The sequence below is a fragment of the Sinohyriopsis cumingii genome, chromosome 6 (genome assembly GCF_028554795.1).
Source record: "Sinohyriopsis cumingii isolate HCF-2022 chromosome 6, ASM2855479v2, whole genome shotgun sequence".
Lineage (NCBI taxonomy): Eukaryota > Metazoa > Mollusca > Bivalvia > Unionida > Unionidae > Sinohyriopsis > Sinohyriopsis cumingii.
Window position 1 is genome coordinate 98563170 of NC_142966.1, and position 14353 is coordinate 98577522.

Genomic DNA, 14353 nt, shown 5'->3' on the forward strand with positions numbered 1-14353 from the left:
AATTTTTTGTGTATCCAAGGTCTATAATATCTAATAATTATTTCCTTAATTAACGTTCATGCTCATAGAGTCAAAACCATACATGGATTGGAGAACCTCATCAATACCTTCTCTAAGTCGTAAGAAAAGCTAGAAACAAAATATTTGGAGACCTGTTGTACTTCTTTCAATGAAGAGATTTGATATGTATTTAGCTCATTACACCATATATCCAGCATTTGTAGCGTCAGACGTGTGCCCGCATCTTAGCACTCTTTGTCTTCACGGATTCAAACAAATATACATGAAAACATATCTTGGAAGACTGCTGATATCTGAATTTTTGTGAAAGTATTCCAACCTCCAGCAGTGAACGAATAGCCCATGCGCCAAAAATATCTCACATACCTTTATCTTACCTCATTCGAAGTTTCTCATTATCTTCCTTTAAGCGATCTCTCTCCATCCTTATCTTCGTCTTCTTCCCATAACTAACATAATATCAAGCGTAAGATTTTCTATAAAAACATTTCATTCAATCAATCATTCATTCATTCATGCATTCGTTCAATCATTCATGTATTCATTCATTCATTCATTCATTCATTCATTCATTCATTCATTCATTCATTCATTCTACATGTTCCTTCAGTGGTATATTATATGTCAACACTATTATGTGTTGTTTTTGTTTGTATTTCATTACTCAGTTTAGTTGTCCTAACTGTTCTCATTACTTAAAGCTTTCTTTCTAACCGTAATTAAGCAAATTCTTATGCATATAATGTTTTCCGTAATTAAGCAAATTCTTATGCATATAATGTTTTCCGACTCTGATTATTTTTTCTGCATCTTGGGCACGTGAATTGTGACGACACAACATTTAAACACTGCTCGATAAAAATGTACATTGTTCGTTTCTAATGACCTTTACACGTGAATAGACAGGTTTGATGCAAACGGGCTAAATCATGGTAATTCATATATGCTGAAATTTAGATCTGTTTCCAATAAACTATTTCCACTTTCACCCTACCAAATTTTTATCTTGAACCATGTTCATGTGATGTGATGTGACTTTGATTTTTAACGTAGCTTTAACAATTTTTCAGTCATATCGCTACGGTGTCTGTAATGTGGCAGTTTATAGTGATGTCTAGCACTGGGGCATCATGCCGCAGACATGTAGCATGATGTCCCACCCAGTCACATTATCCTGACACCAGGCCGATCAGTCCTAACACTAACCTCTTAATGCTGAACGCCAAGCGAGGCAGCTGTTAGTACCATTTTTTAAGTCTCTGGTATGACTCGGTCGGGGATCGAACCCACGACCTCCCGCATCCGAGGCGGACGCTCTAACCACTAGGCCACCAGAGCGGTGAACCATGTTCATTGCAGTGAGAAAGGTAGAATAACTGGATCAGGAAAATGTATTATTTTTATATTACTATTAATGTATTACTGCTGATATGTGCATTTAAATTGATTTACAATAAATTGGAACAAATTATATTGTATTTTTTGTAACGGAACAAGAATTCCATACAAAGAGCAGATTTTTGGCTAAAAGACATACTTCTTCCAGTCTCACAGAAGTACTCCATCCTTTTGTACCTTTATCCGTTGTTCCTTTATCTGTTTTACAATGCATACAGTATGATTCAGTATTAGATGTGAACAAAGTTGTGTCCGTGGTCGCACGTATCGTGTTATATTGTGCTTATAATGGAGTTCAATCAACCTCAGTCAGCATCAACTATAATAACTAGGATTATTCTTCTCTTCGTTGGAAATCCACGCCAATCGGTTACAGTCCGCACGTTACAGTGTAAAGGTACCATCGGCATGCAATAAAATTACCACGCCTAATGATCACATTGCTCCTATAAATGTTATATTTTTTACTGTCTAATTTTTGCTCCCTATTCATACTATCATGTGTTGATTCAATTTTTGATGACGTCCTTCATTGTTGCATGTTGTTGTTGTTCAAGGGTGTAAAGCCATTTTTCAGCACAAGATAGGCTATACATGGCGGCCAGTATAACTGGTGGAGGAAGAACCCTGGAAAACACAGGGATGAACCACCGACCCACGTGAAGCTACTGGCAAGCTTTCCCCCGTACCCACGCTAGCCGAGCCTTGGACTAGAACACACGCAGACAACACTGTTGCATGTACATAAATAATGATCAAACATGGTTCCTAAAGCTATATCATGGTAACTTTCGAGTGGAGGGAAAGACATAATAATGATATAAATGTGAATAACTTTAAAAACTCAGCAATTCTACACTATTTTATGGACAAAGCACAACAATAAAATATAAGTTCAATAAATTGTCATTATTAAATTGCAATTCTAATTTAATTGATATAAGTATTTGCTCCATGCTGATAAATAATCTGATATTGTACTAAATCAATGTCAAGCAAACAACGGTAATGCAGTCATATTATTTTAAAGCAATATTAAATACTTTTTAAAGATATGTTTAAATCTAAGAGGTTACCTTACTGTTTCACTATTTACGCTCTTCGACTTTCTCTCAAAAAGTTCAACTTTTTCCTGGAAATCTTCAAAGCTGTAAAATAATTTTACAATTCTTGCTTTAAATATTCTTAATGAGATGATGCTTTAAATCCTAATGTAATGATAATTTAAAATCTAATGTAAAAATATCTTTAAACATTATTCTAAAACTGAGCGATCGTTCTTACAACCTGAACGTTGTTCCATTTTTACTGTAAGTTAATGACACCATGTATAGCCTATTATTATGTTACGTGTTTAGGCTATAATAAACAGCATCAAAGAAAAACGTCAAAACAACAAGCTTTGTAAAATTTAACAAATAATTTATTTCCAAAATATAATCCATGAAAAATCCACGATTTAAATTTTAGAAGTCCTAGTAAAGAAATGTTCTAATGAATTCAAGTTCGAGTCACGACAAAAAATCCAAAATGGAAAGCGATGACGTATGCTGTTTTACAGCATAGCGCTGATGTGTTTCCAGTTATTTGTGAAACAAAGAAAATAATATTCCAGTGTTTGTATTCCGAATAAAATTTAAAGAAATGTCTTTGTGCAAGAATTCTGAATATTCACTCAAATATTTCCAGGAAAAAGAATTAATTTTTTAGAATCCAAATAATATAAATAAAAATTAAAATGTAACTCCAAACTGGTCACAACGAAACACTTTCCAGTGTCCAAGGTAAAAGCCCAGACTAAATAATTTCTCTATAAACAAAGGTTATACAGTAAATAATGCGCAAAACAGATACCTGTATGAAGGCCACGTGATCACATTCCAGAACATTTTAGAAGCTATTTACATGTGTAAGGTCATGTATTCCAGTACAGCCTCGATTGCATTATTATTGTTCACACATTAAGAATTAATTTAAAACAAAGAAGTTGTTCACTTGATTCTCAATCAAGGCCAGGAACTAGCCCAGCAAAAAGATACAAAGTTCTATTTTTAGGTGTTTTCAACTGAACAGTCAGGTCAAACTAAATTCTGGAAAATATCAAATTCCTAGTAAACAAACTTACATTACTTTGACATGTAATGAATTAAACATAAAAAGATTTTATAACTTACAAACAATTAAATTTAATCAAATATAAATTGAATCAAATATACATAACACTATCTTGTGCTGAAAATGGGGTTAAACTCTGTAACAACAACAACTTACTGAACGTAATATCATTTACTTGATGTTTACATGCTGAGTTTCAAATTGCGAGTGCGTCGGACTCTTAATTCATGGGTCGCGTGTTCGATACCACACTAGGTCTGTCCGGGTCGACTTCTTCAGTGTTCGCTTGGAAAAGGAACTTAGTTGCTATTTTCTTGACACAATATAGTCACTAAATGTGTCAAACGTGCGATTAATACCCATAAAAACAAAAAACAAAACTGTTTTCTAACTCTTCTTTTTTGCAATATTGTTTCAGTAATGTCGAAATGTCATTAAACAATATTCCTTCATCACACTTTTAAACTGTCATTCATTTCTCTGGAAAAGTCGAATTTGTTTAATCTTGATAGCGTATGGTGAACCAGTATTGTAATGTACAATAAATGGAAACTAAATTTATAAAATGAAACCATGTAACTTTACACTGCACTACAGCGAGGAAGTCATACGTATGCTTAGTGGAATATGCTTAGAAACATTTCTTGATAAGGTCCCTACCTTTAAAAACGTTTTCATGAAACGACTAAAGAACTTTGACTTCCATAAGGTATCATGTCTCTTTATTCCATACATATGTCTAAACAAGATGCGACAAAATGCATTCATTAGACCTGCTATAGTAAAACATCTTTTGTAAAAGACACCTGTCTCCCAAAAGCATCAAACTCCTAATTGTCATTGTGTGGAGGAGTCGTAAAACTTAATTATTTAATATTTTAGGTTTCATTTTTAATAAGGTCAAACATCATACCTGTTAAAGAGCTGTTTGTTCTTTCTTTCATATTTTCCCTTGAGTTTATCTAATTCATCCTGGGTTACTTTTAGAACTTTCTCAAGAGTCACCACCCTGTCAGTAAAGAATGAGTGATGAAAAATCAAGTATTGAACCACAGTCTTAAAATAAGTACAAAACATTTGGTGCACAAAGAAAATCGAGAATCGCAACCCTTACTGTAATAGAAGATAGTAAAAACAGTGAAACGTTATTCAATATCAACCACTTTCTTGAGCAAATATAAAATCTGAGTATTATTTTAACTGATGCAAAAACGTACGTCAATAATAAAACATGAGTAAAACTATTACTAATAATAGAATGATTAAACAGTATAAGGGCTTTATGACGACCCTCTTGTGGCCTCCTAAATTAAATTGTTATCTTCATATATTCGTATTTTTACGTGTACATTACTTTTTAAGGATTACACGAATTTACTACTCATATATTTGTCGTATCAATGCAGGGACATGTACTATCGTGCTTTACTGGACAATATCACAGCGTGCTCGGCTGTTCTAGGCAGAAGTGTTTTGTGATGCTTAGGTCGGAATGAAAGTTAAGCTTAACACTAAGTTAAGTTTCTCAGATGTGCGTGGAAGATCCAGTCGTATACAATTATAACTTTATGTAGTCTCCTTCTTTAACTGCGTTATTAATCTTGATGTCCAAGGCAGTAAATTTAAATTTAAATTTTATGTACGAACACCACATCAAAACTTGTATCAAACAGAAGACGCAGCGTTTTGTAAATGTATTACAGAATGCGTCAATATACTTGCGTCATTTAATCCCTTTTCTACATAAATTAATAGTGTGCTGACCAGTTATTCCAAATTAATTAAAGCGTACATTTCAGTTTTACTGTTTACCTTCGAGAACGATATGATCAGCTAAGATTGTGATACAAACCAACTTAAACAATGCAAGATCATTAGGCTAGGTATACCAGTGTCGATCATAAATATAATTACGTAAGTTCTGTACCTGGGGTTTATTAGGACACTAAGCATGCCTCTTTCTATAGTATATGTCCCTTGGGCAAATTCATATTCGTTAGCGCTGATCATAATTCCATAAATATAAGTTGTGTACCTGGGATGTAAATTGATATTGAACAACCATCTTTACATAGCATGTCGAGCCGTTTGGATATATTTATATTTGTCAACGCTAATAATAAATCCATCAGTGTGAGTTGTGTACATTGGATATAGACGTAAGATGATACTGGGTTACCCTCTTTGTATAGCATGTGCCGTTATGATATATTTGCATTCTTCTATGGTGTGCTTAACTGCTTGGAACGGCTATATAACGTCTCGATATCTGTATAATCTACACAGCAAAAGCTTACAATTTAACAATTTTAAAAACAGAAACAGTATGAAAAGATCAACGGTTTACCAGAACAAATCATTTTATACTGAACATGTTACTGACTAGTTTTAGAACTCTTTCTTTGTTTGAACAAAGAGAGACTCAAACAACTTGGATAAGAATGGTCTGATACAGTGAGAGAAGATGTATGTATGTAGGTAGGTAGAAAGGTCTCTATTGTATGCATGTATGTATGCGTATGTATGTATGTATGTATGTATGTATGTATGTATGTATGTATGTATGTCTCTACTGTATGCATATATGTATGTATGTATGTATGTATGTATGTATGTATGTATGTACGTACGTAGGTATGTGTCTGTATGTATGTATGTATATATGCATGTATGTACGTACGTACGTATGTGTCTGTGTGTATGTATGTATGTATGTATGTATATGTATGTATGTATGTACGTACGTACGTAAGTAGGTAGGTAGGTAGGTATGTGTCTGTGTGTGTGTATGTACGTATGTAAATATGTAGGTAGGTAGATAGGTAGGTAGGTGTATGTGTGTGTATGTATGTATGTATGTATGTATCTATGTATGTATGTATGTACGTACGTATGTGCGTAAGTAGGTAGGTAGGTATGTGTCTGTGTTCGTGTATGTATGTATGTATGTATGTAGGTATGTAGGTAGGTAGATAGGTAGGTATGTGTGTGTGTGTGTGTATGTATGTATGTATGTATGTATGTATGTATGTATGTATATATGTATGTACGTACGTACGTGCGTAAGTAGGTAGGTAGGTATGTGTCTGTGTTTGTTTATGTATGTATGTATGTAGGTAGGTAGATAGGTAGGTATGTGCATGTGTGTGTATGTATGTATGTATGTATATATGTATGTATGTATGTATGTATGTAGGTATGTAGGTAGGTAGATAGGTAGGTATGTGTATGTGTGTGTATGTATGTATGTGGTTTATCCGCACGTATGCACCAGAGTGGTAACATAGTGCTAATAAACGTTCAGTTCTAAATCTGTCTGGATATAGAATAGCACAAACATGACAACAACTTTTTAAATAAGTTTTGCTCCGCTTCGTGTTGTACTGGACAGAGAAATAAGTAAGTTATTTAGTGCATATGCCAATGAAGTGAAAAGCCTTCCTCATGGACGTACCACAGTAGCCGACCTAGGACTGTCCCATTCCGGGATTCGAAACATCGCCTGACAATATGGTCATGTGTTCTTCCCTGGAAGTAGTGAAGTGGGACGATATAGGGTCTATGGAATTAGCATTAGAAAACACCCCTGGGACGATATAGGGTCTATGTAAATTTAACATGGACAAAACCCCTGGGACGATATAGGGTCTAGGGGAATTAGCATTACAGACCTTTCCTGGGAGTGTATAGGGTCTATGTAAATTTAACATTAACACCCCTGGGACTGTATAGGGTCTATGTAAAATTGAAACAGGGAGGGGTCTCTATTTTTTGTTAAAAATTAAAACAATAAAAAATGGGGTAGGCAATTGAAAGTCTATCTCTTTTCGAGAGATGTGGGTGGCCCTGAAAAGGGCCTTTGGGTTTCTTGTTCTTCTAACACCTCCACTTCTTCAACCATCTTCTCACTTTTGTCACTATTCCTGTCTTCTTTTTCTCCTTTTCTGGCATCCAGTCAGGATGGCCTAGAGCTCTAAACTTTTCCTGAACTTTTATCTAATTCTGATTCAGCCTCTCAAACTCTGCCTGTTTCTTTTTGTTTTCCTCATCTTTTCTTTCTTTACTCCATGTCTCCTTTATCTTCTTTACTTCTTCCACCAATACTTTTCTTATTAATTCTTCAGCTTTCTTCAGCTTTTCCAGACCTCTTTTGACAAAGGCCAATCTAACCATTTCACCATTCCTTCCAAAAAGCACCTTACTTCTACAACATTATCCAAAGCCTCTTTTAACATTCCAATTTTGACATATGCAGGATTAGTAAACCCTCTCAACTTCTTCACTTCTTCTATTAACTCCTCTATCTTCTCCCTGGCCACTTTTAGTTTGTTAGCAAAGTAAAGACTGTTTCTTATCCTCCATTATCTTTCAATTATATCCACTACATATTCACTGTCTATCATCCAGTAGTATGTTTCCTTTAAGTTGTTGAACAGGTCAGATACAGCTACCATTTTCTTTCCGTTATTCCGTAGAATGGTGCGAACGACGAACACTGTGGTTTCTTATAGTTAAAGCGCGGACGTGATGGAAAACATCCCCTGAAACAAAAGTTATATTACCTAGATCATGACCAAACAACGCGCGGACGTGAAGCAAAACATCCCCCTACTTTTCTCTTCTCATATTATCTACTATCCACATACGTGAAGCAGCAATAAACAAATCCAAAATCTACTTTCCACACACGCAAAGCATTAAAATGAAACCCAAATCTACTATTCACACAAACATACGTTATTGATTACAAAACCCAATAATCTACTATCTACACAAACGTACGTGAGTGCTTACTAACACAAACACATACACTCACACTAGGAAAAAAGAGAGTGAGCGTTTATATTCACACTACATACACACATTGCCAAATGGGTTACTATTGTTTTTCTAAAGGTTTGGGTAGCCCTGAAAAGGGCTGTTTTTTTTGTTTTTTAAGAACTCCAGGGCACCTGGTTAATGATGGCACCTTCCAGGTCTGGCACCACACACACATCTCCGACTCCAGTCTCCTTTCACTCTTCTTTTGACTGGGAGCGCAGAGGGAGGATGATTGGCTTCAGTACCCCAATCCTCTGTCTCTGGAATATTGTACAACATCCTCTCTCCTATTTTCTTTTCCTCCTCTTCCCTCTGTCTTCTCTCCTCCTCTTCCTTCTTTATTCTTCCCTCTTCTACTATGGCCTCCTCTGCCAGTTCATTTAACAGGCGCCTAGCATATTCCAGATGTATCTGGAGTTCAAGAAGTTTGCTTATTCTGGTATTCATTGTGTTGTTAACGAATGAACAGGGTAGCTAGACGGCCAAGCGATTTTCAATTTATAGTTAAAGTGCGCACGTGAAGGAAAACATCCCCTAAAACAAATTTTATCTTACCTAGATCATGACCAAACAACGCGTGGACCTAAAAGAAACACTCACTTTTTTATACTACCCATTACTAATTTAAAAATTTTCATTAATCACTTCAATATGCTATCCACATCGGCAAAGCAATCAAATCAAACCCCAAATCTACTCTTCACGCAAGTCAAACAGCAAAAAACCTTATCATTATCCACACAAACGTACTTGATCTCTTACAATCACAAACACATACACTCACACCACAAAAGAGTAAGTGTTTATATTCACACTACTCTCCATACACACATTGGCAAATCAATTGTTATTTCTTTTCTAGAGTATTGGGTAGCCCTGAAAAGGGCTGTTTTTTTGTGTGCGAAGTTGAAGCTAGGGCCATCTTTTAGTTTCTAAGAATGCGACGTCCTCTGACGATAGACTTTCTGACGATAGGTCTGCTTCTTCGGAAAGAGAAGAAGAACTCTTTGGTGTCGATAAGACAGTCGACAAAGGCTCTGTCAGGTTCAGGTTGCTGCTGCTGTTGTTGTTGCTGCTGCTGCTCTCTCTGCTGTTTCTGAAGTCTGTACTTCTCTGTCCATTCTTCTTTCTCCCTGTTCATTTCTTCTCTGAAGAGCTCTTCTATCAGGTCTTCAGTGACTTTTAACATTCTCACATTCTCTGTCTCTTCAGGCTTCGGTATCAGACTGTGTCTGACCCTATGCAAATTCACGTAGGCTTCGTTTAGCTTAGCTAGTTTGGAGCACATCTTCGTAGGAGGATGAGTCGACAATGGATGGTTAGACTGGAAACTACCCCGGTTTTTAAGGTCAAAGCGCGGACGTGAAGGAAAACATCCCTATACGGTTTTCGAGCCGGAACGTTCAATGAGTGTCATGAGAGGGATAGTAAGAAGTCAAAGAGCATGAATCAAGATTCCTATAGCCAAACAAACCACAAAGGCATTTTTTTTCAAAACACAACATTTTTTATTCAAAATCACTTAACACTAACAAACAACTATAACATTTTTTAACAATAATCCAACAATATAACATCAAACATTTTTTTAAATCACAAACATTATTTTTTCAACTAACTCATTATTTTGGACACGGCTGACAACGTTGTGAATGAAATTGTGATTTCCACTGTTGGAAGTCATTAGGCCATTGATGGACACTACGTTTCCTAGCTTGAGACAAAAGATAAGCATAATGGTCACAGAACCATTTATCTACTTTCACATCGTTTCTAGAAGAAGAACGAGGATCAAAATGAGTCACTAAATGTTATAAGGAATAGCCCAGACTGCGATGATGCAGAAAATACACACAATATTGTCCACACACCAAGGAATCTGTGCCTTGTAATTTCACATTATTGAATCGGGTGGTCTGAGCATTTCTTCTCATAAAGTCAATGATATCGTCTTCCAAAGGAGGCAATCCATACGAATCGAAATATTCCACACATCCTTCTTGAGGAAAGTAGACGGCTACCCAGTGGGTTCCTGGGAGATGACTGTCGTCCGTGTTGATCACATAAGCTTGATGGTCTTGCGGTTTACGATGAAGGAGTTCATCTTTAGCACAGACGACAGGATTCCAAGAAGCCGTGTACGAGATGTGGTTCAAAAGGTAATAAAGTTCCCAGGTATCCATGTTTTTTTCTTCTTCACAGGTAATAATAAGTGATCAATTCGATCCTGATTTTTTGCTTGAAAATGTCTGACAAATAACCGTTTCTTCGCTTCGTCTCCCCACTCTGATTCAGGAGAGCTTCGATATGATGGATCTCTTGAGTGGTTAATGGTGGACAAGAATGTTCACGCAAGTCTTTATACCACTGATGCAACACGACTTCGTCCGAGATGAGACTCCAAGCTTCGTCCAGATACTCGTCCAATTTTTCTTCTTGACTCAGCATTAGGCATTTATCGTGTTGAATTTGACTGGGATGATCGTTTTGACATCCATAGCAATCTTTCTTGATCAATTCCGTCATTTTTTCGACCAAGTGTTTGGCAAAACAGGAGACTAAATGGGCTTCTTGTTCTGGCCATCTTGACTTCATCATGACAGCTTTTTCTTCTTCCACAGTCTCCTCACATTTCATGTCTAAAGTTTCTCCACTAGGTAAAGAGGGATAACAGTCTTCCATAGCTTCTAATAATCTAGAATGACTTCTCTCAAACTGTTGATTTCTATTGTATTATCAAATTCTGCATACAGGATGACGTTCACCGTCCCTGGTAGATTTGTAGTAAATTGAATTTCCACACGAATCTGGCCGGATTTTATAGGGTGGAAATGTCCCTCGTCGCTGCCTTGGTCTGGAGTGAAATCAAAAGCCCACAAAGCATAGCCTCCTGCATAATCGTCGTACGAAATACCGTGACTGGTGTTGGTTCCTAATTGTCCCGTGGCTTCGTATAGGGACAAGTGCGATCTCAAGTAATTCTTCTTGTCAAAGTTAGGTTCGAAAGGCCTAGTACACAAGGTCTTGCCATCGCGACTGACTTCGATCTTGGACACGTTAAAGTGTTCAAAGTGGAAAGGATTTTTAGCGACAGTTCCGTTGAAGGTTGCATTCTCGACGATACCAACGATCAAACGTTTGGGTAACTGTCCTTGGAACAAATGATCTTCGATCGTGGATAGTTGCCCCGTAGGAATGGTGAAGGTTTTCACTTCCATGCGTCGTATCGGATATTTAGCGGTCGTTCTGCTCAACGTCTGACTGATGTCGTTTCCCACTTTAGGTAACACTTCCACGCGTCGCACGCAAAGCCTGGCTTCCTCGATGACAGTTTTGTAAGCAGTAGTACCTATCAAATGGAAAGCGGCACTGCTACGATTCAGTCTCACGCGAACATTCACCCCATTCGGCAAATATTTCTCTTGCAACCACATGTCCAAATGCAAACGATCCATCAGTTCTAAACTCTGTCCGTCTTTGATTTTGTCTCTTCGTTCTACAAATCCCGCATTATGTGCTTTTATTGTATCAGTTTCGAATGTTTCAAATTTGCCCGCATCGTCAGCTTCCCATACCACACAGGCATTGAGATGGGTGTTCTTGGCGTCTATTCCGTACGTCAAGAGATTTTCCAGGTAGGCACGATAAGGGTAAGTATCCATGCTGCTACTGACCAGTTTGTTATTCAAGTACAAGTCCACTCCATTGAACAAGGAATGCATGAAATTGTTGACGGGAGCCTTATCCTCATCGCCATCTAGGGACGAATTGTCCTCATCGACAACTTTGACTTTCAGGTACAAGTAACTGCTATTCAGATCGATGTAATCTTCGGGCTGTCCTTTGATTTCAAATTCGATGGGAGCTGAGGCTGTCAAAGAGGAGACGGGTGAAATTCCACCCACTGGGATTCTTGCATGGTCATCATGGTGGGGGGGGGCATGGCAAACAGATCCAGTTCCGACTTGGAACTAGCATAAGATTCTCGGTGCATCATTTTTTCTGTTTCTCAATAATCGAAAACGTCTAAGTCTCCAACGGTTCTTCTTTTCTTTGTCTTTCTAGCTTTAGAAGTGTGAAGTCTGGTGAAAGGGTGTTTTCTTCGTCGTCTCTTTCTGCCTTGTCCTTGCTGAATGCCTGACTCGGTAGCGTGCAGGGCATTTATAGGTGTTTCTCGTTGGCCCAAAAGGTCTTTACCCGTTTGCAGCAAGACATTTTTGCCTGCCCTTAAGAAAGCTTCTTTGGGGTTTTGTTTGTCGATGATGACATTTTGGAGAAATTCTTTGCCTTGCGTCAGTGCGGCATCTTTCAAGGCGTGCAATCCGCGTGTCACCATCGGTTTCAACACCGGGGCCACCGAACGAAAGGCCGATTTTAACATATCTCCTAAACCGTGTCCTCGCTGTCGAGCAACCCCTCGGTACACTGGATACATGACTTACGAGTCGTGAGAGAACCGTTTTCAAAAATGGAGTTTCACCGTGACTTTTCCTTTGGTGAATGGAATATTTTGTCCCAGATCTCCTTTTATAGCAATGTTGACCGTGTCCAAATAAGACTTACTGACAGGCAAATAGTGAGGATGTACAAATTCGCGGTGAACGTGATAAGTGTTTTCACCTTCCTCGCCAGCGTTCGTGGCAGAATCCACTTTGAAAGGAATGACACGCAGTAACGGCACAGAGGTGTGTCCCACCACGTTGTACTCCACTACATCGGAGTACACAAACATCAAATTCAGTCCTTGGTTCAGTTCTACCGGGCACGAAATAACTTGCTAAAAGACTCGTTGTCGTAAATGATTGGTAATTCGTTTTTCTTGATCATGGCCATCCTCATGTTCATGTCTCCACCCAACATGTCAAACAATTCAGGACAAAATAAGAAAGACATGATTTTACCCCCGTCAAATTTCATCAAGAAGCGACGAGCTGCTTTGTGGTATTCCAGGGTGACACTTTTTTTGACACTTTCCAAAGCTTTCATAAACACGACATTAAACCTGGAGGCTATGGTTCTCACCAAATGTTGACACTAAAATAATAGCCTGGGGGAATGGACAAGTGATAGGTGGTCCACTTTTTATTTTTTGTGCCAGGGGTTTTTATGTTATATTTGCCATGGGTATCCAAGTACTGTTGCAATTGTTCGTCATGAACTTCCACATCAAAAAAAAATTTGATTGGGAAGGACATTGAAGACATGGATTGGGGGAATGATTTCTACTAAAGCCACTTCCCAATGGGCTTCGTGATCTAACTGGATGGCCTGAGGTAATTTGGCCGTGTAACAGCACAACGTGTTCTTGGGAAACACTTCCATAGAACTGTCACTGGGTAAGGTTAAGTAAAATTGGTTTTGGTGACTCATAATTCCAGAGTTCTGTGGCTGTCCGAGGGGTTACTGGACGTCAGATGGGTGTCTCCGCCCAAAATGGGGTTGTTTCTGTGGTTGTTATTCGAGTGGTGACTGACACTGGCACTGGACACAAGGTTCCCGTTGTTCCCGTTCGAGGAGAATTTCGGGGAGGGATTGGGAAGCAGGTAACCGACGCAACTGCTCAATAAAATGGTCCACAATTGTTTGACTCCTTGTTGCAAACTCAAATTGGCAATGGCTGCCCCGATGACACAATACACCACGAAGATTTGGCAGAAAAAGACGATTTGCGTTTTAGGCACACGTTCTCCACACCACACCCACAAAGGTTGTTTTTGTAAATCTTGCAGAGAAGAACTGGCTGAAGGAGTGGTCGACGTAGTTGCGTCTGTGTGAAAGGGCATGATGGTCACTTCTTTTTATAGTCGATAACTTGCGAGGCGTCGATCCAAGAATCAAAACTGGGTGGATATCCTTTCCAACGTACTTTGACTTCTTTGACACGTCATTTGCCTACTTTACGGGTTCTGCATTCGAGAATGCTTTCGATGTCGTATACGTCGTCTTCTTTTTTGGTGACACGTTGTAACTCGGGCAAATAAAACGTTCTTTTGAGCAC

At 38.0% G+C, this 14353-nt stretch overlaps 1 protein-coding gene across 1 annotated transcript in view; it reads right to left on the reverse strand.

The window, feature by feature from the left end:
* LOC149797528 (uncharacterized) overlaps positions 1-14353 on the reverse strand; it is a 152917-nt gene that overhangs the window by 117298 nt on the left and 21266 nt on the right. The window contains exons 7-9 of the mRNA XM_089960771.1: positions 4448-4543; positions 2496-2567; positions 399-470 (exon numbers count right to left, since the gene is read on the reverse strand). Coding sequence (XP_089816897.1) covers positions 399-470; positions 2496-2567; positions 4448-4543 — 240 coding nt within the window. The remainder of the gene's footprint in view (positions 1-398; positions 471-2495; positions 2568-4447; positions 4544-14353) is intronic.